The 25,300-nt window shown below is 40.8% G+C and overlaps 2 protein-coding genes across 3 annotated transcripts in view; both read right to left on the bottom strand.

The window, feature by feature from the left end:
* Positions 1-779: 779 nt before the first annotated feature.
* Positions 780-3,566, bottom strand: LOC111585760 (C-C motif chemokine 4-like). Its single transcript, XM_023295356.3, has 3 exons — positions 3,410-3,566; positions 1,843-1,960; positions 780-1,401 (listed from the first exon to the last, which is right to left on the bottom strand). The coding sequence occupies exons 1-3, from the start codon at positions 3,474-3,476 to the stop codon at positions 1,287-1,289; spliced, it is 300 nt and encodes a 99-aa protein (XP_023151124.2). The 5' UTR covers positions 3,477-3,566; the 3' UTR covers positions 780-1,286.
* A 5,273-nt stretch (positions 3,567-8,839) lies between these two features.
* Positions 8,840-25,300, bottom strand: part of smpd3 (sphingomyelin phosphodiesterase 3) — a 52,509-nt gene continuing 36,048 nt past the window's right edge. For both annotated transcript variants that reach the window (XM_055009080.1, XM_023295354.3), the window contains 5 exons: positions 20,601-20,759; positions 19,679-19,768; positions 18,634-18,697; positions 17,124-17,286; positions 8,840-14,211 (listed from right to left, as the gene is read on the bottom strand). In XM_055009080.1, the coding sequence (XP_054865055.1) occupies positions 14,110-14,211; positions 17,124-17,286; positions 18,634-18,697; positions 19,679-19,768; positions 20,601-20,759 (578 nt within the window). In that variant the 3' untranslated portion in view covers positions 8,840-14,109. The remainder of the gene's footprint in view (positions 14,212-17,123; positions 17,287-18,633; positions 18,698-19,678; positions 19,769-20,600; positions 20,760-25,300) is intronic.

Raw genomic sequence — 25,300 nt, 5'->3', positions numbered from 1 at the left:
TATGAGATGCTACTCAGCTCACAAATTCTAGTTAGCTTCCAGCTAGTTAGCATCTAGCTAGTTAGCTTGTAAAAGTAGCAGCTTTGCTCCTTTCGTTCAGACAGAGTAATGTCAGATTGAAGCTTCGTCATATTTATGTGGTGAAACAAACTCAGACATAGACGGTTTAATTTCTGACAGAATAAAAACCATTGACTTGTATTTAGTTAAATGTGTCTCGGTAGCGTAGCATTAGTGCCGCTTCTCCTCTCACTCTGATTTGTAGTTTTACTTCCTCTCAATAATTACATATTTATGTGGAATTCATCTCTTAATACTGAAATGTTCAAACATCTGACTGAACGCTTTCTGGACTCAATGCTGTAATTATGAACTTATAGTTCGCTAACTCTGGCTAATATTAGCCTGTAGAGGCTAATAGAGGCTAGTAGACGCTAATATTAGCCTGTAGATACTAAAAAAAGGCTAGTATAAGCTGTTACTAGCCTGTAGATGTCAATATTAGCCTGTAGAAGCTAATGGTCACACAGATGTTAGCAAGGATTAGCGGTCAATCCTTAGAGGTAGTGAAACAGCTGTAAAGTGTGTTTTCATCCTGAATAACTGAACCTTTGATTAGAAATTAAAGGAGTTCAGCTTAAAATGATCAGTTTATGTCTCAGAGGTTTTTAAACAGATCAAGATCAATAAATGCTTTAATTTCACAGTTTCTCTCTGAAGATAATAATAAAGAGTTAAACATCAGTAAATGAGCAGCTACACATGAAACCACACGGTCAGAAGCTGACGTCTCGCTTTTATTTGAAATGATCAAATTAGCAGCAAAAGCAAACAGAAATAAATTATTTTCTCTGATTGGGTTTCTTCTCCGAAACAATGACTTTAAAACCTGACTGAAAATAAAAACACACAATTATTTAGCTTCAGACAAAGAGGCCCCAGAGCAGAAACACTTTAGCCTGTTAGCTTATTCTGTAGCAGTCAGTTCCATTTAAACTCCTTCACAGTGTCGGTGGTCAAAGTGTTGTATTAATAAAACCTCCTGGTACTCAGAAACACAGGAATCTGCTTTAAGAATCCTGAAACATTCTAAACTAAATGTTCTTGAAGAATCCTGAAACTCTCTAAAATAAATGTTCTTTTCCGGCAGATAAACTCCTTCCAGCTGATTTATGTAAAAATAAACGTGAATATTTTAGATGCAGAGCTGCAGTTTGGTTACAGTCTGGACGGTTGTAGCATCAGAACACCCGGTGGAGCTGTAACCTGGTCTGTTGTCGCCATGGTTACAGGTTGGAGGCGTTTCCTGGGATGGATTTGGCGTCCAGGTATCTGATGAGCTCCTTCACCCAATCAGCTGCAGGTCGGACGCACAGCTGGCGGTTAGCGACGGTGTTCAGCCTGCAGAGACAGCAGCACATTAGCATGTTAGCAAGATAGCATGGTAGAATGACAGCATGCTAGAACGTTAGAATGATAGCATGTTAGCACATTAGCAAATTATTACGATAGCATGCTAGAATGGTAGCATAATACCACATTAGCACGATAACACATTAGCATGGTAGAATGACAGCATTCTAGAACATTAGAATGATGGCATGTTAGCATGACAGCGTGTCAGAATGATAAAATGTTAGCATGTTAGAATGATAGCATGTTAGCACGTTAGAATAATAGCATGGTAGCACATTAAAATGATGATATGTTAGCATGCTAGCATGTTAGCAGCTCCAGCAGCAGATTAAATGAAGACCTACTTGACGACTGACTGGGAGCAGCGCTGGCTCGTCTTCACATAGCATGTTAGCGGCTCTAGTAGCAGGTTAAATGAAGACTTACAGGACGGCTGACTGGGAGCAGCGCTGGCTCGTCTTATCGTAGCCCACCACCCTGTCTTTGGGAATCGGCTTCTCGTTGAAGCGGAAGCAGCATTTCTTTGGACCGGCGCCGCGCAGACCTGCAGAAAAAACACTTTATTAAAAAATCAGCAAACTAACAATGAGTCTGTTTTATAGCTCAGCTGTTCACATGGAATAAAAACATCAGATTTAAAGAAATAAAGTGTTTCATGAACATAACAATAAATATTTATCATTCAGTCCAACATTAATCTTCCTTTCAGCTCTTTTCTGTAAAAACAAAACTAAACCAGTTAAAACACTAAAAGCTCCTTAAAGCTGAATAAACGTAAACATGATTTACTACTTTAATCTTCCACGTTAGCATTAAATCCATCGTTTGCAGCTTTATTTATAATAATACAGTCATATTTTTAGTGTTTTCACCACAACGAGTCACGTCTTTTATTTAAACATTTGATGCATCGTTTATGAGAACTCCTCCATAGTGCAGCTTTAATGGTCTGAACCTTTAAGATGTTTTCTGCACTATGAGCCTTTAAAGCTGCACGAAATATCATTTTAGGTTGTAAATCATAATCTGTGTGATTAATAAACAGTTCAGTCAGCAGCTTTAATGGTTCTGACTTTCTTTGAGGATAAGAAATAAAGAATATTTCTGTGTAATGATTCTAGTTAGGTGACGATTGGCGTAAGTCTGTCTGTATGCAACATTACTCAAAAACGGATTTGGATAAAATTTTCAGGGAAGGTGAGAAATGACACAAGGACCACAAGACCATCTTCTAGAACCTACAAGAGAAGTCTTGTGGGTTCTAGAAGACGTTCCACCTCCCACCTTGGATAGGAAGTGGAACGTCTTCAAGATGATGTTGATCTACACAACCTCCAGTTTTCTTTCCTTTAAAATTCACATTATTACTCCACCAAGGAACGTAGCGGAGTTATGTGACAATCAGTGTTGTTCTGTCTGTCTGTCTGTCTGTTAGCAACATTCCTCAAAACTGAATCAACGGATTTGGATGAAATTATCAGGGAAGGTCAGAAATGACACAAGGACCAAGTGATTAGATTCTGGCAGTGATGCAGCTTATAGTCTGGATCCACGGATTGGTTAAAGATTTCTGTATCATTGCCAGATAGCGGCACGACGTCACTGTAACCATGTAGTCATTTTGGACTATTTTGAGTCATTTTGGCATTTTTTTTAATCATTTAAGATGCATCTCTTTTCATTTTATAGAATTTTTATCTAATTTAGTAAAACATTTTGAAGGTTAGTTTAGTAAAAATGCTGCATAAATAACGTTTATTTGAGGCGTATTTATCTCTGAGTCTGGTTTCTGATCACACAGAATCATCTGATGCATCAATGATCTAAAAAGTCTGTTAAATACTGAATAATAATATGTTTTACTGAATATTTCACATGCTGACTCCTTCCTATCGATGTAACATTCAGAGGATTCATGGTGCTGTAGAAGCTGATCTAACAGTTAATTATTGTGATTATTATTGATAAATCGGAGCTGATTGAAGCTTCTTACCTTCAGTCAGAACGACGGCGACCAGCAGCAGCACAACCAGCGACAGACTGAAACGAGCTGCAGACATCCTGATTCTGGTTCAGTTCAGTTAAACTTTGCTGGGTTCGTCTGATGGCCTCGTATTTAAGCCAGCTGAAGAGGAACCAGCCTCCATGACGTCTGGGTTTCTGTCGTTATCTATCTGAGGGGTTTTACCAGTGCAGGGAGATTCTATTTTAATGTGTTTGTACATTACATTAATTTCAGTTCTCTAAACAGGCTCTCAGATAAACACGGAGAATGAGGAAGTTCTTCATTGCTGATGTAGTTTCGCTTTGATTACCTCCTACAACGAAACTCACATGGTGGGTTTTATTCTGACATCATGGACCTTTGGTATTTATACGATTCACAGATCCACAACTCAGCAAAACCACGAATAAACTGTGCAAAACTGCCTGAATAAAGATGTTTAAGTGACAAACAGATGCTCTCATCATCATATATACCATACTTTATGGGACCAAAACTGAGTTGAATCAAATATTTTGGTTGAATTTTGAGAGTATCATGTGTTCACACCTGGAATTTTTTTACATTCACCCTCAAAAAACACAGAAGTCATTCTAGTATCTGAACGAAAACATTCAGTAAAATCAACCTCAGATGTTGTTAAATTAAACATGAATCAATATGAAGCATCTTGTAACTCTGTTCATCTACCTCCAACATCTAGACCCCTATGAACATCTAGACCTCCATGAACATCCAGACCTCTATGAACATCTAGACCTCTATGAACATCTAGACCTCTATGAACTCCAGGTTCTGGTTCCTACCAATGAGTCCACATCAACATTTAGTCTAAACATCTAAAAACTGGAACCTTGTCTGGTCCAACTCTAACACATCAGGTTCTACTGATGTTAGAGCCTCAACAGTTGGAGAAATGTGGACCAGAGACTGTATTTTAGTAGAAGTATGGATCCATCCATAGATATACACTGACAGGAACTCTATGGAGACACTAGACCAGCCTGGGTTGGAGGTTTTAAACTTTCTTCCATCTTCAGGTCCAATAATTAAACTTTTATCCTCTGCTGGATCCATCCCATCATTCTGATCTGGTTAAACTGTTCTGTCTGATCTCACCACATGTTATGGACGTTGGTTTATTTATTTCTGGAGATACCGAACCTTTAAAATGGCATCTCAGGTTGTTTAATGGGGAAATTAAAAAAAAAAAATAAAAAATTAAGAAATCAAGTTTAAAACATAAAATTCTCAAAATGAATAACATAAATAAAGCTAACATATTCCCTCGATTCTCTCTGAACTGACTGATCTCTGTGTGGTTTAATAATTACAGACTTTAATTAAACTGAATAAACAACAAAGACAGGAAACTCCCAGATGAACCGTAAAGTTCCAGAGAATGAGCCAGCAGAGGTTCTGGAGTTTCTGGGAGAATCACTGATGAGTCAACTGGACTCCTGAGCAGGAAAACCAGCCGGGGATTCCTGAAGGGATTTTACCCAATGAAACAACAGATCCTGTGATGATGATGGTGATGGTGGTGATGATGATGATGGTGGTGATGATGATGATGGTGGTGATGATGATGATGATTATGGTGAGGATGATGATGATGGTGATGATGATGATGGTGGTGATGATGGTGGCGATGATGATGATGATGGTGATGATGATGATGATGGTGGTGGTGGTGATGATGACATGATGATAATGATGATGATGGCGACGATGATGATGATGTTGATGGTGATGATGGTGGTGATGATGATGATGATTATGGTGAGGATGATGATGATGGTGATGATGATGATGGTGGTGATGATGGTGGCGATGATGATGATGATGGTGATGATGATGATGATGGTGGTGGTGGTGATGATGACATGATGATAATGATGATGATGGCGACGATGATGATGATGTTGATGGTGATGATGGTGATGATGATAACGGTGGTGATGATGATGGTGATGATGATGATGACGGTGACGATGACGATGACAATGATGATGATGGTGGTAATGGTGATGGTGATGACGATGACGGTGGTGATGATGATGATGATGATGGTGTTGATAATGATGATGATGATGATGGTGATGATGATGATGATGGTGATGATGGTGACGGTGGTGATGATGGTGTAGATGATGATGGTGACGATGACGGTGACGATGGTGACGGTGATGATGGTGATGATGGTGATGGCGATGATGGTGATGATGATGATGATGACGGTGACCATGACGGTGATGATGACGATGACGATGATGATGACGGTGACAATGGTGATGGTGATGATGATGATGATGACGATGATGATGGTGGTGATGATGGTGATGATGGTGGTGGTGTTTATGGTGATGATGGTGATGGTGATGATGGTGGTGGTGGTGATGGTGATGGTGATGGTGATGATGATGATGATGATGTTGATGGTGATGGTGATGATGATGATGATGTGTTTCATGTCTGACTGACAGAGACAGATTCATTATAAGCTGAGATATTATGACATGTTTTAATTTTTATTAAAGATGAATCCAGTTTATTTCTACCTGCTGCATTTATAAACCCCCTGAACTCATCTGTAGGAGTGAAAATCAGGTTATCTTGTAAAAACAGTCCAAATTCCAGCAAAAGTCAGAGCTGAGAACCGTAAAAACAGAAAAAACTGCAGCATTTAACTTTATGAAGGACCTTGGATGTATTAAATGTCATGAAAATGAACCAGATCTGATGTTAAAATTATCATATTTCATCTGAATCACTTTTTTTCTAAATGTGTCAGTTAAAGGTTCTCTAAAACCAGAACCTTCCTCCTCCTGGTTCTGGTTCTCCTGGACCGACTCAGCTGAGACCAAAACATTCAGAGTTTTCAATGTTCCACAGGCAGAACTCAAACTACCACCTGCTGCTGAGAGACGATTGGTCAGGATGGTCAAGAGTCAACCAGGAATCACCAGAAAGCAGATCTGGATGATTGAGAAGCTGCTGGAACACAGCTGTCAGTGTCCACAGGGTTCTAGAGGATCCATGAAGAAGGAAGTTCTTCCTCTAGTAGCAGAACCTTAAAGCTCCACTCATCACATGGACAAAGAAAAGGTTCTGGAGGAAAGTTCTGAGGTCAGATGGAATAAAAACTGAAGGTGAGGCCTTAATCCCCAAGAACACCAAACCTACCATCCAGCATAGAGGTGGCAGTATCATGCTCTGGGGCTTTCTAGAAGAACTTCTGGACTGGTTTCAGACTGGATGTTGGACTGGTTCTGGACTTTCCTGGGACTGGTTTATGTTTGGTTCCAGTCTTGGTTCTCCTGGTTTTGGATGTGATTTAAAGTTGGTTTAGGATTTATTTTACTTTGGATCTGGTCCTGGATGAGGACTGGTTTCACATGGTCTGGGGCGGGTCTTGGATTTTATTTGTTGGAATAGTTTAGATTTGCGTTTGGTCCTGATATTGATTGATTCAGACTGTTTCTAAAACTGGCTTCAGACTGTATTATGACTGGTTTTGATCATTTTTTTGGGATTTTTTGAGGACTGGTTTCAGACTGCTTTGGTCTTTTTTTAGCCCCAAGAACACCAAACCTACCATCAAGCATGGAGGTGGCAGTATCATGCTCTGTGGAACTGGAGCTTGCCACAAAGTAAATGGAATAATGAAGAAGGAGGATCACCTCCACATTCTTCAGGAAAACCTAAAACCATCAGCAGAAGGTGGATCTTGGACACAGTTGGATGTTTCAACAAGACAATGAGTCCAAACACACATCAGACGTGGTAAAGAAATGGTTCCATCAGGCTGGAATGAAGGTTCTAGACTGGTCTCCCCAAAGTCCTGACTTAGACCTATCAAGAACCTGAAGAACCAAGTCAGAAAGACAACAAAAGTAGTGGAACTGAACCAATTCTAGTGCCGTTCCACTAAATGTTTTGTGTTTCTGACTCAGATTTGAGTCAGTTAAATTGATAGTATAATGAAACCGCCACCTCCATGCCTGACGGTAGGGATAGAGTCCAGAGGAGTCAAAGATAAACCAGAAGATTGAACCTGAAGAACTGAACTGAGGAGGAAACGGATGAATTTAACCAAATATCAACATTTCTGTTTACTAGATTTAGTTTTATTTCCAGGAGACCATTTCTGAGCCTCATAACTTTGTTGGCTTAGAAATTAAAACATTCACATCTGTGTCGTCTTGACAAAGTTCAGGTGAACTCCGAGGTTCTGACTCATGTTGGTACTGAGTTTAGTCACAGTGAAGCTTCAGTGAGAAAACCCCTGAAACTGGACGGTTTAGTCGGTTTACTGAAGCATGACGAAGCTCCTCTTAATGATCAGTACAACTTCAAAAAAAAGTCAGAGATAAAGTAAATAAAGTGCATTTAATAACATGAATTTAAGGTTTTTACTTCATCATCCAGCAGAGTTTCTGTCACAGATGAAGTTCATACAGTTTACTACTGAAAGCTCAGGAAGGGTGAGTAAACTGACCTGGAAGTGTTTCTGAAGATGCAGCTTTAAATCAGCTTTAATGGACTTTATTGGACATATTTGAACATTTGAAGTTCTGTCAACGTGTTTAAGATCAGTTTCCTGCTTAGATCTACAAGAAACTTCAACATTTACTTGTCTCCTGGAGAAAATTTTTGTTTTATTGGAGTTTTTCCAGCTGCTGTGGTTGAAATCAGGACTGACAGAAAATCAACAGAACTAACAGAAGCAACAGAACCAACGGAAGCAACAGAACCAACGGAAGCAACAGAACCAACAGAACCATCAGGAGCAACAGAAGCAGAACTGAGAACTAAAGATGTTTAGAGCTCAGATCTGCAGGTTTTTACTTCCTTTTAATGTCATTCAGGTAAAAAAGGGTCTCATTTAGTTTCTTTCTCATCACATGTTGGCAGCAAAATGAGCCGAAGAGAGAAAACATGACGGATTCTCCATTATTAACTTTAATTATTATTATTTTAATCATGACTTCATTAATTATTCATGTAAATGTTGTTTTTGTACGTTAGAACAAAGGAATCCAGAGCTGCTCTCAGGTTTCTCCCCTCGGCTGGAATTTATCTAGAAATGACCCAAACATTCGTCACCTTTCCAGTCCGGTGGTTTTTTATTCATCTGATCTGACTCTAGCATCGATCTGACTGAGGGTTTTGCTCGCTTCACAAGGCTGAATGTAAATTTTTAGCTCTAATGTCTTCCCCTGTTGGTCAAAAGCAGAAGGAATCCTCGGAGCTGCTTTCACTTCTCAACATGTCGTCCTTAAAACACAAAGAGCGTCTGTTGGGTTTAACGTTCACCCTCACGGATTAAATGTCAGAAAAAAAGAGGAACCAGGAAACACTCAGTGGTGATCTTGAAAAACCTCAGGATGAAATGAAGACACAGAGACTCAGAGCTGAGAGGGAAAGTTGGATTCTTTAGAAAAGCAGAAGAAAATCCACAGAAAAACTGTCAACAAACTTTCTCATTTAAAGACAAGAATCAATAAAAAAACATGAACTGATAGAAAATCAAAGCAGAGAGGAAGCAGAGAAGCTGCTATAAAAACTACCAGCCTGAAGCTTTAGCACATGACATGCTGACAGAACGCTGAACCCAACCTCTGGTTCTGATCTGAGCTTTTATGACCAGATTTTACACTATTTTCTGTTATTATTTAGTCATCATTGTTCCTTTAACACCCACAAACTGGAACATCTTCACCTTCAATCCAAAACATCCACCAGAAAAACAGAAGAGAAGTAAAACTGTGACATTAATCATCTTCACATTCCAACTTTTAAAATATGAATCTGAGGTTTTTAAAACGCTGCTGCTAGATTTAATTCTAATACTGGAGGAAACTTTAAGCATCAAACGCAGAGTTTCCTTCATCCCGATGATCTTTATGCATTGATTTTTGCTGTAAATGTGCTGATCTGTTAATGAAGGAAAATATAAAATCCAGGCACAGTAAGTAAACGTCCTGTTTGTCTTTGGGGGTAAATGAATGTTCTAATGTCTCGCCTCCACTCATGTTTTACTGATTTATAGTGTATCTACACAAACATCTCAGATTGGATCTCCTGATCAGACGAGTGATGATCAGCGAATATAAAAAACATTAAAATAATCATAATAGTAATAAAAAGACATGGCAAAACACAGAAACGTAGGTAAGAAGAATATATTAGTCATAATAATCATAATAACATGACAGAGTGCCAGAGCAGCCAGGTATGTAGAAAAAAACATACATGACCAACAGCTGATGGGTCATTCCATGGAAAATCAATCAACCTGATCAGGAATCAAAGCAAGCGGCTGATCCCAGTTTCTCTAATAGCTCTGACCAACCTCCTCCCAACATTAAAGTTCACCCAGAAAGACCTTTTAAAGTTTTCTTTGGTGGATTATCAGAAACAGAAGCACATATTTAATAAGTCCAAAGCAGAGTGTTACCTTCATACTGTGAATATTTTAATTTCTGAATCTCAGAACTTCATCAGCACAGGATGAAATATAACAGCTTCACTGTGAAACACGGCGGTGGCAGCATCATGATGTGTGTGAAAAATTACACTAAACTGTCCCAAAATGATTCAAATTTGTCCAAAAATGATGAAAATCTTCCAAAATGACTCAGGATTTCCCCAAATTATTCCAAAAAGGATGTGAAATTTTGTCCAAAGTGACTCAAAAACTGTCCAGAATTGGTGAAATCTGGATTACCTTCAGACTGAGACACCTGGATGGATGGAAAACTGATCTGGGGTCAGTTTTTACCAGAACTCAGATGTTTCTCCTCCTAAATGTCATGGTTCTATCTGCTGGACTGATGACGTTCTGAAAAAGTCCATTAAAAAGTGATAAATCTGGACCCACCTCTATGGACTTCAAGGACCTGGAATGTTCAAAGTGAGACTAGACTTAAAGACTGGAAGCAGGAAAGGAGAACGTCCCCTGGAGAAAGTTCTAGAGTAGACCTACCGACAACTGGAGAAAGTTCTAGAGTAGACCTACCGACAACTGTAGAAAGTTCTAGAGTAGACCTACCGACAACTGGAGAAAGTTCTAGAGTAGACCTACCGACAACTGTAGAAAGTTCTAGAGTAGACCTACCGACAACTGGAGAAAGTTCTAGAGTAGACCTACCGACAACTGTAGAAAGTTCTAGAGTAGACCTACCGACAACTGGAGAAAGTTCTAGAGTAGACCTACCGACAACTGGACAGTTGTGGGTAGGTCTACTCTACAACTTTCTCCAGGGGACGTTCTCCTCTATGGACTTCAAGGACCTGGAACTCTGGAAATATTCTCAGGATGAAGGTAGAACTCTGATCATTGATAAAGTTACTGCAGATGAAGAACCAGATGTTCTGAGGAGGTTCTGGTAGAACTCTGATCATTGATGAAGTTACTGGAGATGAAGAAGCAGATGTTTCTGGTTGGTTTTCGATGGAATGACCTGTTCTGTTTCAGAATCATCACTGTGTTGTTGTGGAGAAAACACCAGCTGGCACATTTGTACTGATAAATTATAACACACACACACACACACACACACACACACACACACACACACACACACACACACACACACACACACACACACACACACACACACACACACACACACACACACACACACACACACACACACACACACACACACACACACACACACGGATGGTAAATCTGCTCTCAGTGACTATAAACTGTTGTAAACATCAATCAGACCATGAAGACAAACAGAACCTGAACCTCCGACATTCCTGAAGAACCTCTGAGGAGAACAAACTGTCTGGAGCTAGCGTGTTAGCATGTTTAAATTTAAGTTTTACTGCAAGATGTTGCAGTAAAACGATGCAGTGGAGAGGAGGTCCTCACTACTGACAGACAGAACCAAGAAACTAACAGAGAAGTTCTAACATTGTTTAGATCAAACACGACTTTATGACTTGAAATCAACTAAACGTCTTTAAAGGGTTCATGGACGCTTTCTGTGGTCAGAAACCATCTGGACTTCTCTGGGAGGTTCTTGCTGAAGAACCTTCCAGAGAAGTCCAGATGGTTCTTCCTGAAGCTCCTACGATTATACCGACTTTTCTTTTGTAGGAGCTTCAGGAGAACCCAACTACTTGATTTCTATTTCATCAACATTAAACTCTGCCTTCTTGTTTCTCCTCGTTAATCTTTCAGCTGAACAAATGAAAGATCTTCTGGTTCTAACATGCAGGTTCTCTATTCGGATGGTTCCAGCTCTGTTGGACTTCTTCATGGTCTGCAGGTTCAGGATCAGTAACGTTCCAAAGGTTTCATCTCAGAGAGAAATCTGAAGGTGTGTTCAGATGGACATCAGCTGGACTTCAACGTTTCCTCATTAAAGATCTAGAAGCAGCAGGTCCTCAGACTGGTTTAGAACTTTAGGAACTCAGTTTGTCGACATGAACTCCTGGAATAAAACAACTTTAACCCTCTGAAGGCCAGAACTAGAGGGCTGGGGCAGATTCTTTACAAAACACCTGAATTTAGCCTTAATCAGCCACAAACTCTTTTAGTAAAATAATCAGAGGTTTAAATTCTGAAGTTCCATCAAAGTGTTAAATATTTAATCTTCTTTATTTGTTTTTTAACTTCGTTTTTCTTTGGAAGCTGCATTTTGTCTCAAGTTAATAGAATATTTACTGAATATTTTGAGGAGTTTCTGCTCTGAAGCTGCTTCAGTCTGAACACACATGAAGTCTTGTAGTTTTGTAGTTTTTCTCCACTTCCTGTCTTCAGGTTTCTGCTTCCTGTGTTCATCTTTGGGACAGGTGTGAGTCCGTGTTGGGTTTCGTGTCGTCTGCAGATGTTTAACGGCGTTGTGAGGTTTTACAGTTCTCAATATGGCTGTGATTCATCCTGTCACTGACCAATCAGACACCTCCGGAACAGACTGGCCAATCAGACGACTGCTAACTGCAGTGGTTGGATGCTAACCAACATCTTCGGTCCATCCAGATGTTCAGGTAGAAGCTCCTTCACCTGCAGCAGCTCAGCAGGTTCGATCTTCTCAGGAAAGGATTAATTAATATTAAAAATAATATTTTAAGGTTGAAAACATGAATATTTAACTTCAGTTGTATTTTCTGTTGAGGATCAGTTTGGCTGATTTAAATCGACTGAAAAAAAACTACAAAAATCGGTGACTTGAGTTTGAGTTTAACTGTGACTTTTAGTTTTTCACTGTGTTTTGTTCTCACTGTTTTTATTCAGATTTGATGTTTTTCACTTTTTCAGTCCCTGTTTTCTCCTCCATATTGTATATTTATTTATATATTTATATTATTCACTGTTTTACAATCAATACTTTTCATCTGACTCGTTTAAACTCACTGTTTTGCCTCCAGAAACTTGTTTTATTTGTTTCTATGCCGATGACGCTTTCATTTATATGTTGCTTAATTGGGACTAAAATTAAAAGTTCTCTGAAACAGAACTTTCTCTTCTACAGAAACAGTTCTAAAATAACATGTCATAACAGGTTGTGGTCAGGTGAAGTGGTTCAGTTAAAAATAAAAAGATTTTTCCTTCTTAAACAGTGAAAATACCACGTTTTTAACTCGGTGTTTTCCTCTCGCTTTTTGTTCACACATTCTCACTCACATTTTTTACAGTTTTTTACTCACTTTTTTCCTCTCACTGTTCATCACCTGCCATATATCACTTATCACTTTCAGCTTATCCTTTTCTCTTTGCTGTTATTCCCTCTCTCGTTTTCATCTATGTTGTTTTAAATTCTGTGTTTTTGGTCATTTTTTAACTTGTCATTTTCCACATGCTGTTATTTTTAACCTGTCCTTTTTCACTCACTGTTTACTTGGATTTTCAGTGTGGTTAAGTTTAGGTGGGAAAACAAACCAGGTTCATAGAAGGCCTTTGGTCGAACTACTTCCCGTTTCCACCAGAATGTCTTTTTTATTTTTTGTTTGGATCAGAATGAGTCAAACCTGCTGAGCTGCTTCCAGGTTCCTGCTGTTGGTTTGCTGAAGATCTAAACCATTTATTGGTCTGATAAAGTCCAATCAGCCGGGTCACATGATGTCACTTCCTCCAACATGGCCGCCGGAGGACAAACCTCCAATGAAACCCGTCCGTCTGAGGTGTGTGTCTGTTGTGTAGCCGTGCACGCCTTAGTGCGGAACATGCAGGTGTGTGTTTGCTGCTCTAATGTAAACTGACTCCGTTTCCCATCATGCATCAGCAGAGCGTCCGACTGGTAAACGCGTCACATCAGCTCTGTTCAACTCTTTTAGAAACAGACGGTAATAAACAGGCATCAGACTCCTAGAAAAGGTGGCCGCCATAGAAAGGATTCTCTCCGTTAAAAGACTGGTTTGTTGTTTTTAGAAAAGAAAGACACTTGTTGAGGTTCCTGGATGGACGTGGGAGCAGGAGGGTGGACGAGGCCAGTCTTCATCATGAAATCATCCTTTAAATGTCCTGAAGGAAGAGTCTCAGAAAACCAGACGGACACTAGAGCGGACAGCGAGGGGCGCCGCTGCTTCTGGAGGTGGTTTACCAGAAGATCCAGGTCCTGCAGAGCTCCAGGTCTGATGTGGTCCTCCTCTGCAGCTCCACGTCTGTAAACTCTCCATCTCCTTCTCTTCTTGGCAGTATTTGTGTTGGTCCGTTGGTGGAGGTCCTATGGCTCGTCCTCTCCGGTGGAAACCGCCAACCTCATGGCCACGGACAGGTGGTCGGTGAGGCCGGCCAGCTGGGTGACGAAGCTGAACTCCTCGATGTCCTGAAGACAGAAACACAAGACGTCCAGATTCATTATCTAGACCAGGAGAGTCCAACTCATCTTAGTTCAGGTTCCACATCCAGCCCAGTCTGATCTCCAGTGGACCAGTAAAACCAGTAAAACCACAGCATAAAAACCTACAAATAACCACAACTCCTAATGGTTCCTTTGTTTTAGTGCAGAAATGTTCACATTTAACCCTTGTGTCATCCTACGGGGCAAATTGACCCATTTTAAAGTTTAAAAATGTGGGAAAAAATAAATATTTTCACAGTGAAACTTCTGATGTCCACATTTTCAACAATTTTGGGAAATCTTTGAACATTTTTTGGTGGAAAACAAGAAATGTTAAAAACGTTTCTGAAGAACATTCACAAAAAAATCAACCAAAATGCAGTGAATTTTGCTGGATTTGGTTGATTTTTAGAAGTTTCATTGATATATATATGTAATCACTTTGGAAGATTTTTATTCATTTTTTGAAAATATTTCCAAGAATTTTCTCACCAAATTTGGGGGATTTTTTGAAGACAAAATTTTTAAGGGGAAACTTTTAAGGAATTGTTGGAATTTTCTTCCTGAAGGTTTTGCAAATTTTCAGAAATTTGGGAATTTTTTGCTGAATTTTTGGATTTTTTTCAGACATGGAAACAATATTTTTTGGTGCCTGTAAATGAAGACAACAGGAGGGTTAAGGAATTATCTTTTTACTAAACATCATGAACAACCTGAAATTTATGAAGAAAATAAATTCAGGTTCATCAACATTCAGCCTCAGTTTATCATTTCCACATTACAACTTCCAGATCACAGAGTGTCGACAAAGGAACACAACATTTAGTCACCTGGAACTGAACCATGGAGGATTTACTGGAGGATCAAAACAACAAAAAAAAGACAAAAAAACAAGACAAAATAATACAAAAATGAGACATAAAACGACATGAAACTAAACAAAAAATTAGACCAAAAAGCTACAAAGCAACAAAAAAATGACAAAAATGAGAAAAAATTACATAAATTCAAATAACACAAGGCAAAAAATGACAAAAGCGAGACACAAAACGAAAAAAATAAGATGAAAACCACAAATGACACAAAAGGAAACACAAAATGACAAAAACAATGCTCAAAACAACGAACAAAGCGAAACAAAATGATAAAACATACGACAAAAAACACAAGCGAGACAAAAAGGAAACACAAAATGAAAAAAAAAACGCCAAAAATCTGACAAAAAAAGATAAAAAACAACAAAAGCCAGAAAAAATATTACAAAAATGAGACACAAAACTACAACAGAACAATGAACAATCTAGTATTTTACTTTATGATCCAAACAACTTGTCATGGTCTAGAAATGATTTTAAATTTATAGTTTTACTAATTTACAATCTGCAGTTAATATCTTCTCTGGAATTTTTACTCTTTGAGGGCCGGATTGTGAAATTATTCATTGTGACATTTATTTTTTTGTCATTTTAGACCAATATTTATCTGATTTTTCACACATTTTAAGTCATGTTGGAGCATCTTTATCTTACTTTGTACAGCTTTGGAGTACTTTAAATCAAGTTTCAAGTCTTTCTGGACACTTTTGAGTCACTCTGAACCATCTTTATCTTATTTTTGACAATTATCCAGTAATTTCAGACCAGATTTGAGTCATCTTTGGTGAAAATGTTGACCAAAGACTGAAGATTTTACACTTTCCCTCCCATTTTCAAGGGCCAAAAATGAATCATTTTGACTATTTTTGTAATTTTAGACCAATATTTATCTGATTTTTCACACATTTTAAGTCATGTTGGAGTATCTTTATCATACTTTGTACAACTGTTGAGTATTTTAGATCAAGTTTCAAGTCGTTCTGGACACTTTTGAGTCATTTTAAACCATTAAAATCTTATTTGTTGGTTTATTTAGATACTGAACCTTTAAAACGACTTCAAGGGTTGTTTGTTTTGTTTATTCTTTTAGGGTAAAAACAGCTGAAATCCTCTAAATCCAGGTGAAATATCCAACAAATCAGCAGGTGTTGTTCCTCTGTCCAGCCAGCAGGGGGCAGCAGCAGGTAGAAGATGGATGAAGAGCAGCACCAGCGTCTGATCAGAGTTGCTGGAAGCTTCACGTCCAGAAAACTCAGGAAATCTAAACTCCAGCTGCTTCACTTCAGGATTTAGATTTTCTGCTCGTTTGAATCATTTTTGGTCCTTTTGAGTCAAGTTTGGGTTGTTTTGTTTCACTTAAACTGCTGTTTAACCTAAAATACATCCCATAATACTGATAATCACAGCTGATTACAGAGGAAATGAACAGAAACCAGATTGAGTGTTTAGACTGAGACAGCTGGATGGATGTAAACTGATCTGGAGTCAGTTTTTACCACAACTCAAACGTGTTTGAGTTCTGGTTCAGATGAGAACCAGAACAACATTAAAATGATCCATAATTCCAGAAAATGAGTCCAGAATGACATGAAATTTGTCCTAAATGACTGAAAATGATCCCAAAGACACAAAAATCACCCAAAATGAGGAGAAAAGATCCAAGTTGACATCAAACTGTCAAAATTGTCTAAAATGAGTCAGAATTCACCCAAAATGACTCAAAAAATGATCCAAACTGACTGAAGATTTGCAGAACGACATAACATTAGTCCATGATGCTTCAAACATGATAGAAAATGACTCAAAATTAGAGCAAAACGACTCGAAAATGATCCCAAATTACAGGAAATTTGTTGGAAATGAAATGAAAATTGTCCTAAATTGATTGAAAAAGATCCAATTTCTGAGTCAACAGTTGACTAAAATTATAGAATGAAGCGGTTCTGATCAGAAACCAGATTCAGTGTTTAGACTGAGACACCTGGATGTAGGGGCATTAGGGGCGTTAGAGTCCGGACCCACCAGCTTCCAGTCCGGCTGCAGACCCTCGTCGCTGTACAGCAGGTAGTCGATCCTCCTCCCGTTGCCCCTCAGAGGAATCTTTCTGCCCCTCTGGCTGCTGGACGGAGTCTTACTGGGAGGAAACACCAGGTACTCCTTCCTGCCCTCCTCGTTCTCCATCAGCCTGGAGGGGGCAGTAGAGAGCAGGAGGGGGCAGTAGAGCAGAGGAGGGGGCAGTAGAGAGAAGGGGGCAGTAGAGAGCAGGAGGGGGCAGTAGAGAGCAGCCTCAGTCAGATAGAAATCACAAAGATCCTTCGAAAAACACCAGAACCCACAGTAAGTCTGTTTAAGAGCTAACAGTAGCTAATGCTAAGAGCAGCTAATGCTAACAACAGCTAGATGCTAACAGCAGCTAATGCTAACTGCAGCTAGATGCTAACGGCAGCTAGTTGCTAACAGCAGTGTTCTGTTGGACCAGAACCTCGCCAACATCCAGGAAACACTTCCTAAACATTTAGTACGGTGGCCGAGAGGTGCAAACCAAATTTACATAATGCAAAACACTTTTACAACCTCCAAGACAAATTTACAAGCGACAAAATACTTTTACAAGTCCAAAAACACTTTTACAAATCCAAATTTAACCGGAAAGGGAATGTCCCAACTCCGGGATTGAACCGGAAGTGACAACGAGGAGCGGCTAATGCACTCTGTCGGTCTGATCTGCGCCATTTAAACACTCTAAAGATAAGATAAAGATAAGATAAAGTTCTTTATTTCTCCCCACTCCAGGGGAAATTTACATTGTTACAGCAGCTTTATTTACAATATATACAAGGGTGAAAAAATTTTTTAACAGAAAAAATAAAAATAAAGTTTAAAAGTGCAAAGACCGACCACACAAAAAACAAAACCGCGTCAATTGGTTCATATGTTCCCCACAAAACGGGCAAAACATCACCCGCTCGCTTTCCATCTTGGTTCACCATCAACAACAACCAAAAGTAGCATTAGCCGCTCCTCGTTGTCACTTCCGGTTCAACCCCGGAGTTGGGACATTCCCTTTCCGGTTAAATTTGGATTTGTAAAAGTGTTTTTGAACTTGTAAAAGTGTTTTGTCGCTTGTAAATTTGTCTTGGAGGTTGTAAAAGTGTTTTGCATTATGTAAATTTGGTTTGCACCTCTCGGCCACCGTAATTTAGAGATGGAATCCTGACGCTTCATGGGTCAGATTAATGATTGTGGTTATGGTTCTGTTCTGGTTCCGGTTCTGATTCTGTTTTGGTTCTGATTCTGGTCTGGTTTTGGTTCTACTCTGGTTTCTGGTTCTGCTCTATTCTGGTTCTGTTCTGGTTCTGATTCTGTTCTGGTTCTGATTCTGGTCTGCTTCTACTCTATTCTGGTTCTGGTTGTCCTCTGGTTCTGATTCTGTTTCTGTTCTGGTTTGGGTTCTATTCTGGTTCTGCTCTATTCTGGTTCTGGTCTGGTTCTGGTTTCAGCTTCATGTTATTCTCCTTCAGGTGAGACTTACTTCTGTAAACTCTCGGGTGAGGTGACGTCGTCGTCGTAGAGACCGCTGGGCTCCAGCAGAGTTCCTGTTTAGAGACACACACAGGTTCTGGTCAGGTAATGGTCAGGTTCTGCTCAGGTTCTGGTTTGGTTCTGGTCAGGTTCTGGTTAGATTCTGGTTGGGTTCTGGTTTGGTACTGGTTTGGTTCTGCTCTGGTTAGGTTCTAGTCTGGTTCTGGTCTGGTTCTGGTTTGGGACTGGTTAGGTTCTGCTCAGGTTCTGGTTTGGTTCTGGTTTGGTTCTGGTCAGGTTCTGGTTGGGTTCTGGTCAGGTTCTGGTCTAGTTCTAGTTAGGTTAGGTTCTGGTCTGGTTCTGGTCAGGTTCTGGTTAGATTCTGGTTGGGTTCTGGTCAGGTTCTGGTCTGGTTCTGGTTTGGTTCTGGTTTGATTCTGGTTAGGTTCTAGTCTGGTTCTGGTCTGGTTTTGGTTTGGTACTGGTTTGGTTCTGGTCTGGTTGTGGTTAGGTTCTAGTCTGGTTCTGGTTTGGTTCTGGTTTGGTTCTGGTTGGGTTCTGGTCTGGTTCAGTAAAGCTTTTTATTCTGTTGAACTGCAGTTTGTGTTTCTAAACTTTTTTAACTTCAGTTGAAAATTTTCAGCAGAAATTTGATAAAAGAATCAGAATAAAGTTTAAAGTTGAAAACTTTATTTAACGTTCACTTCCTTTTTCTGACGTTCTACTTCCTCTAGAACGTCGTAGAAACTTGTGTCTGTTGTTGTCGTGTTTTTGTTTTATTTTGTTGTTGTGCTGTTGTTGTGTTGTTGTTTTCATTGTGTTATGTTGTTGTCATTGTGTTATGTTGTTGTTGTGTTGTTGTTATTGCTGTTGCTGTTGTTGTGTTGTAAAGCACTTTGTGATTTTTTTTATCTGTGAAAGGTGCTATATAAACAAACTTTACTTACTTACTTATTGTCTTATTATTGTTCTTGTTGTTATGTTGTTGTCATTGTTTTGTTGTTGTCTTATTATTGTTGTCGTTATGTTGTTGTTGCTGTGTTGTTGTTGTTTACCCAGAGCCCAGGGTTTATCCTCTCCAGGTCCGAGGCGACATGGATCTTTGTACTGAGAAAAAAGTGAATGCTGTTGCTCCAGTTTGTCCTCTGAAAACACACAGACACACTTCAGTAGAAACACACACAGACACACAACTTTAGCAGAAACACACAGACACACAACTTCAGTAGGAACACACAGACACACAACTTTAGCAGAAACACACAGACACACTTCAGTAGAAACACACACAGACACACAACTTTAGCAGAAACACACAGACACACAACTTCAGTAGGAACACACACAGACACACAACTTCAGTAGAAACACACACAAGCACACAACTTTAGCAGAAACACACAGACACACAACTTCAGTAGAAACACACACAGACACACAACTTTAGCAGAAACACACAGACACACAACTTCAGTAGGAACACACACAGACACACAACTTTAGCAGAAACACACAGACACACAACTTCAGTAGGAACACACACAGACACACAACTTTAGCAGAAACACACAGACACAACTTCAGTAGGAACACACGCAGACACACAACTTTAGCAGAAACACACAGACACACAACTTCAGTAGGAACACACGCAGACACAACTTTAGCAGAAACACACAGACACACAACTTCAGTAGGAACACAAAGACACATAAATAAAATAAATATGAAAATATAATAAAAAGAAATGTTAATAATAACTGATATTATTTCTATAAATGTTAATAATTAATTGATTAGTATTGATCAGCTGATTGGTAACATTCCCTGTTAACCATAGATATCAATGATTATTGATGTTTTCACTGATCAGCTGATTGTACCTTTCTCTGTTATTAATGATAGATATAAATGATTATTGATTATTGATGTTTCTATTGATTATTTATTATTGACTATTGATCAGCTGATTGGTACCTGAGGAGCAGTTGTCAAAGTTCAGGTCTCCCAGAAGCACATCGAAGGCCACCAGGTCCTCCAGAACCTTCTCTCCTTCTGGACGAGAAGAACTCTGACGGAACTCAGAACCCCACTGGAGGAGGAGGTCCAGCTGCTGGCAGCGGACGGAGGAGTCACCTGGAGAACATGATCAATAAAAAATACAATTAATAATTAATATAATTATTAATTAATATAATTAATACACAACATTATTTATATGAAATATAATTAATAGAGAATATAATCGTTAATCAGTTAAACTTCCTCGTTCAGGTTTAGTTGTGAAACTAAAACCTGATAATCAGAGGTGAAACGGCCTGATCTGAACCCGAGTGGTGTTTTTTTATTGGACTTCTGTTCTAGTCACAGACTGGTTAAAACAAACACCATGTTGGAGCATCAGGTTCTCATAAGTGTTTCTGGTACCAGAGCATCTTAGGCCAAAGGTCGATGATGGACTTCATGGTCGTATCATCAGACCTGCAGCTGAATGTCTTGGACACTCGGGTGAAGAGAGGATAGAGCTGTCAGCTGATCACCACCTGGTGGTGAGTTGGATCTGATGGCGGGGAAGGCTGCTGGACAGACCTGGTAAACCCAAATGTGTAGTGAGGGTGAACTGGGAACATCTGGTGGAGGATCCTGTCCATGGGGTTTTCAACTCCCACCTGCAGAAGAGTTTCTCCTGCATCCCGGGGAGGTTGGGGACGTGGAGTCTGAGTGGTCCATGTTCAAAGCCTCCATTGCAGAAGCAGATGTTAGGAGCTGTGGCCTGAAGGTCACTGGTGCCCGTCACGGCGGCAACACAAGAACCTGCTGGTGGACACCAGTGGTGAGGGAAGCCGTCAGGCTGAAGAAGGAGGCTTTTAGGACCTGGCTGGCTCGGGGGTCTCCTGAAGCAGCTGACAGGTACCGGTCGGCCAAAAGGGCTGCAGCTGCAGCAGTTGTAGAAGCTAAAACTCGGGTGTGGGAGGAGTTTAGGGAGGCTATGGAGAAGGACTTTTGGTTGGCCTCGAGGAAGTTCTGACAAACCGTTGGACGCCACAGGAAGGAGAGGCAGAGCTTTGCTCAGGCTGTGTACAGTCGGGGTGGAGAACTGTTGACCTGTGCTGGGGACATTGTTGGGCGGTGGAAAGAGTACTTCGAGGAACTCCTGAGCCTGGTAAACACGTCCTCTGTGGAGGAGGCAGAGCCTGAAGACTCGGGGAATCTTCATCCATATCCGTGGCAGAAGTCGCCGAGGTAGTTAAGAAGCTCCTTGGTGGTGCCAGGTGTGGACTAGATCTGCCTTGAGATTCTGAAGGCTCTGGACATTGTTGGACTGTCTTGGCTGATATGTCTCTTCAATGTGGCGTGGGCATCGGGTACGGTACCTGTGGAGTGGCAGACCGGGATGATGGTTTCCATCTTCAAAAGAGGGGGACCGGAGAATCACACTTCTCAGCCTCCCCGGGAAAGTTTACTCTGGGGTGCTGGAAGGGAGGCTCTGACCGATTGTTGAACCTCGGATTCAGGAGGATCAATGTGGATTCCGTCCCGTTTGTGGAACAATGGATCAGTTCTTTACTCTTGTGGAGCTGCTGAGGGGGTCATGGGAGTTCCACCTGCCAGTCCACATGTGTTTTGTGGATCTGGAGAAGGCCTACGACTGTGTCGCCGAGGGGTTCTGTGGGGGGTACTGAGGGAGTATGGGGTACCGGGCTCACTGATACGAGCCATTCAGTCCCTGTACAACCAAAGTGAGAGCTGTGTCTGCATTCAGGGCACAAAATCAGACTCGTTTCCAGTGGGTGTTGGACTCCTCCAGGGCTGTCCCTTGTCTTTGATCCTGTTCGGGGTCTTCATGGACAGGATTTCAAGGTGCAGCCAGGGTGAGGATGGTGTCTGGTTTGGGGACCTCAGGATCGCATCTCTGCTTTTTGCGGTTGATGTGGTTCTTTTGGTTCCTCAGACCTTCAGCAGCAGTGGAACGGTTTGCAGCCAAGTGTGAAGTGGTGGGGATGAGGATCAGAACCTCCAAGTCCGAGGCCACGGTTCTCTACTGGAAACCGGTAGATTTCTCCCTCTGGGTTGGGGGGGAGTTGCTTCCCAAAGTGAAGGAGTTCAAGTATCTCAGGATCTTGTTCACAAGTGATGGGAAAATAGAGCGAGAGATGGACAGGAGGATTGGTGCAGCGTCAGCAGTAATGAAGGCGTTGTACCAAACCGTCGTGGTGAAGAGGGAACTTCTAATAATAATAATAATAATAATAATAATAATAATAATAATAATAATAATAATAATAATAATAATAATAATAATAAATTTTATTTCTAAAGCGCTTTACAAGTAACTCAAAGACGCTGTACATAAAATACAATAAAATAAAACAGTTAATTAAAATCAATAAACAGTAAATCAAGTTCAAGATAAAATACAGTGTCACTTAAGGAAAGCAGATCTAAAAAGGTGAGTCTTTAAAAGGGATTTAAATGTGGTGAGGTTGGTGCAGTCACGGAGGGCATGGGGGAGTGAGTTCCAGAGTGTGGGGGCGGCAATGGCGAAGGCTCTGTCCCCCCAGTGTCGCCAGCTGGTCCTGTGCGGGATGGAAAGGAAGTTTGCGTGGGATGAACGGAGATACCTGGGTGGGGTGTAGGGGAGGAGCAAATTGGTAAGGTAAGAGGGGTCAAGATTATGGATGGACTCGAAGGTGAGGAGAAGCAGTTTGTACTGGATGTGGTGTGAAATGGGGAGCCAATGGAGGTTCTGCAGGACGGGGGTGATATGGTCATGAGAACGGGTTCGGGTGAGGAGTCGGGCTGCAGAGTTTTGAATGTGCTGAAGTTTATTGAGAACTTTGGAGGTGGAGCCGAAGAGAATGCTATTGCAGTAGTCAAGGCGGGAAGTGACGAAGGCATGAATGAGGGTTTCAGCAGCTGAGAAGGAGAGGAAGGGGCGGAGAGGGGTGATGTTAGGGAGATGGAAATAGGCAGTTTTGGTGATCTGATTAATGTGGGGTTCAAAGGTGAGGTTGCTGTCAAATATCACACCGAGGTTACGGATGTGAGCAGAAGGAGTTAGGGTGGTGTTATCAATGGTAATGGGGGAGTGGGGAAATGGTGTGAGTGATTTAGGCCCAATAAAGATGAGATCAGTCTTGTCGCAGTTTAACAGGAGAAAATTTTTCCTCATCCAGGATTTAATATCAACCAAGCAGCTGGAGAGAGAGGGGAGGGTGGTGGTGGCGGTGGTGTTGGTGGAGATGTAGAGTTGGATATCGTCGGCGTAGCAATGGAAGTGTAGGTTGTGGCGGCGGATGATGTTGCCGAGGGGGAGGAGGTACAGGATAAAGAGGAGGGGGCCAAGGACCGATCCTTGAGGGACACCATGGGACAGGGGGGCGGTGGGGGATGTGCAGTTGTTGACCTTGATGAATTGTTGTCTTGTAGTGAGATATGATGTGAACCAGGTGAGGGCGGTGCCGGTGATGTTAATGGAGGATTGAAGGCGGGACAGGAGGATGGAGTGATTGATTGTGTCAAATGCTGCAGAGAGGTCGAGAAGGATGAGGATGATGACTTGTCCAGAGTCTGAGGAGAGGAGGAGATCGTTGGTGACCTTGAGGAGAGCAGTTTCAGTGCTGTGATGAGAGCGGAATCCGGATTGAAAGGTTTCATACAGGTTGTTGGAGGTGAGATGAGTTTTCAACTGGGCAGCGACGACACGTTCTAATGTTTTGGATAAGAAGGGGAGGTTGGAGATGGGCCGGAAGTTGTGAGGGGAGGTTGGATCCAAACCAGGTTTTTTGAGGATGGGGAGACAGAGGCGAACTTGAGGGGTGAGGGGACACAGCCAGTACTGAGGGAAGTGTTGATGATGTTAGAGATGAGGGGGGAGATAACAGGGAGGCAGTTTTTGAGGAGAGCAGTGGGGATGGGGTCCAGGCAGGATGTGGAGTTGGATGATGATAGATGGATGGATGGATGATGATGGATGGATGACAGATGACGAATGGATGGATGATGGATGATGAATGGATGGATGGATGGATGGATACATGGATGGATGATGGATGGATGATGGATGGATGGATGGATGGATGATGGATGAATGGATGGATGGATGATGGATGGATGGATGGATGGATGGATGGATGGATGGCTGGATGGATGGATGATGATGATGGATAGATAAAAACTAAAATAAACTGACTGAAAACTACAATAAATGGTGATTGTAAATGACGTAACAGTGAGAGAAAATCAAAGCTTATAGCAGCTAAAAACTACAGAAAACAACGTATGAAAACAGAACAGTGACAGAAACAAAAGCTAAGAATGACTAAAAAAAGACCGAAAACAGCAACTCAAAATGAAAACTGCAAAAAACTACAATACAGAGTAAATAAACAAAAAGTCATTTTCTATCACTGTTTAAATGTGCTTGTTTTTTCTGTTTTTAGTCGTTTTCTGTTGCTGTTTCCAGTAGTTTTTAGAGATTTTGCTGCTTTTTTCCTTCATTGTTTTCTCTGTTTTCAGTAGTTTCTTGTTCTTTTGCTGCCATTGTCCTTCACTGTTTTCTCGTATTTTTCTTCTCCCCCTGCTGTATCTTCTATTTTTATCCTGATACAACGTAGAATCCCAGAATAGTGGCGGAGGAGGAGATGTGTCTTTGGTGAAAAATGAGGCGGCTTTGA

This window comes from Amphiprion ocellaris, chromosome 3, assembly GCF_022539595.1.
Source record: "Amphiprion ocellaris isolate individual 3 ecotype Okinawa chromosome 3, ASM2253959v1, whole genome shotgun sequence".
In the NCBI taxonomy this organism is placed as follows: Eukaryota; Metazoa; Chordata; class Actinopteri; family Pomacentridae; genus Amphiprion; species Amphiprion ocellaris.
This window is presented reverse-complemented; position numbering and strand designations above follow the sequence as displayed.

Bases quoted from the DNA above. Each gene is read 5' to 3' on its own strand.
- LOC111585760 (XM_023295356.3), bottom strand. From the start codon at position 3,476: ATGTCTGCAGCTCGTTTCAGTCTGTCGCTGGTTGTGCTGCTGCTGGTC. The intron at 1,961-3,409 runs GTAAGAAGCTTC...TTTTTTCTGCAG, and splicing joins CGCCGTCGTTCTGACTGAAG to GTCTGCGCGGCGCCGGTCCA. The intron at 1,402-1,842 runs GTAAGTCTTCAT...CTGTCTCTGCAG, and splicing joins TGCTCCCAGTCAGCCGTCCT to GCTGAACACCGTCGCTAACC.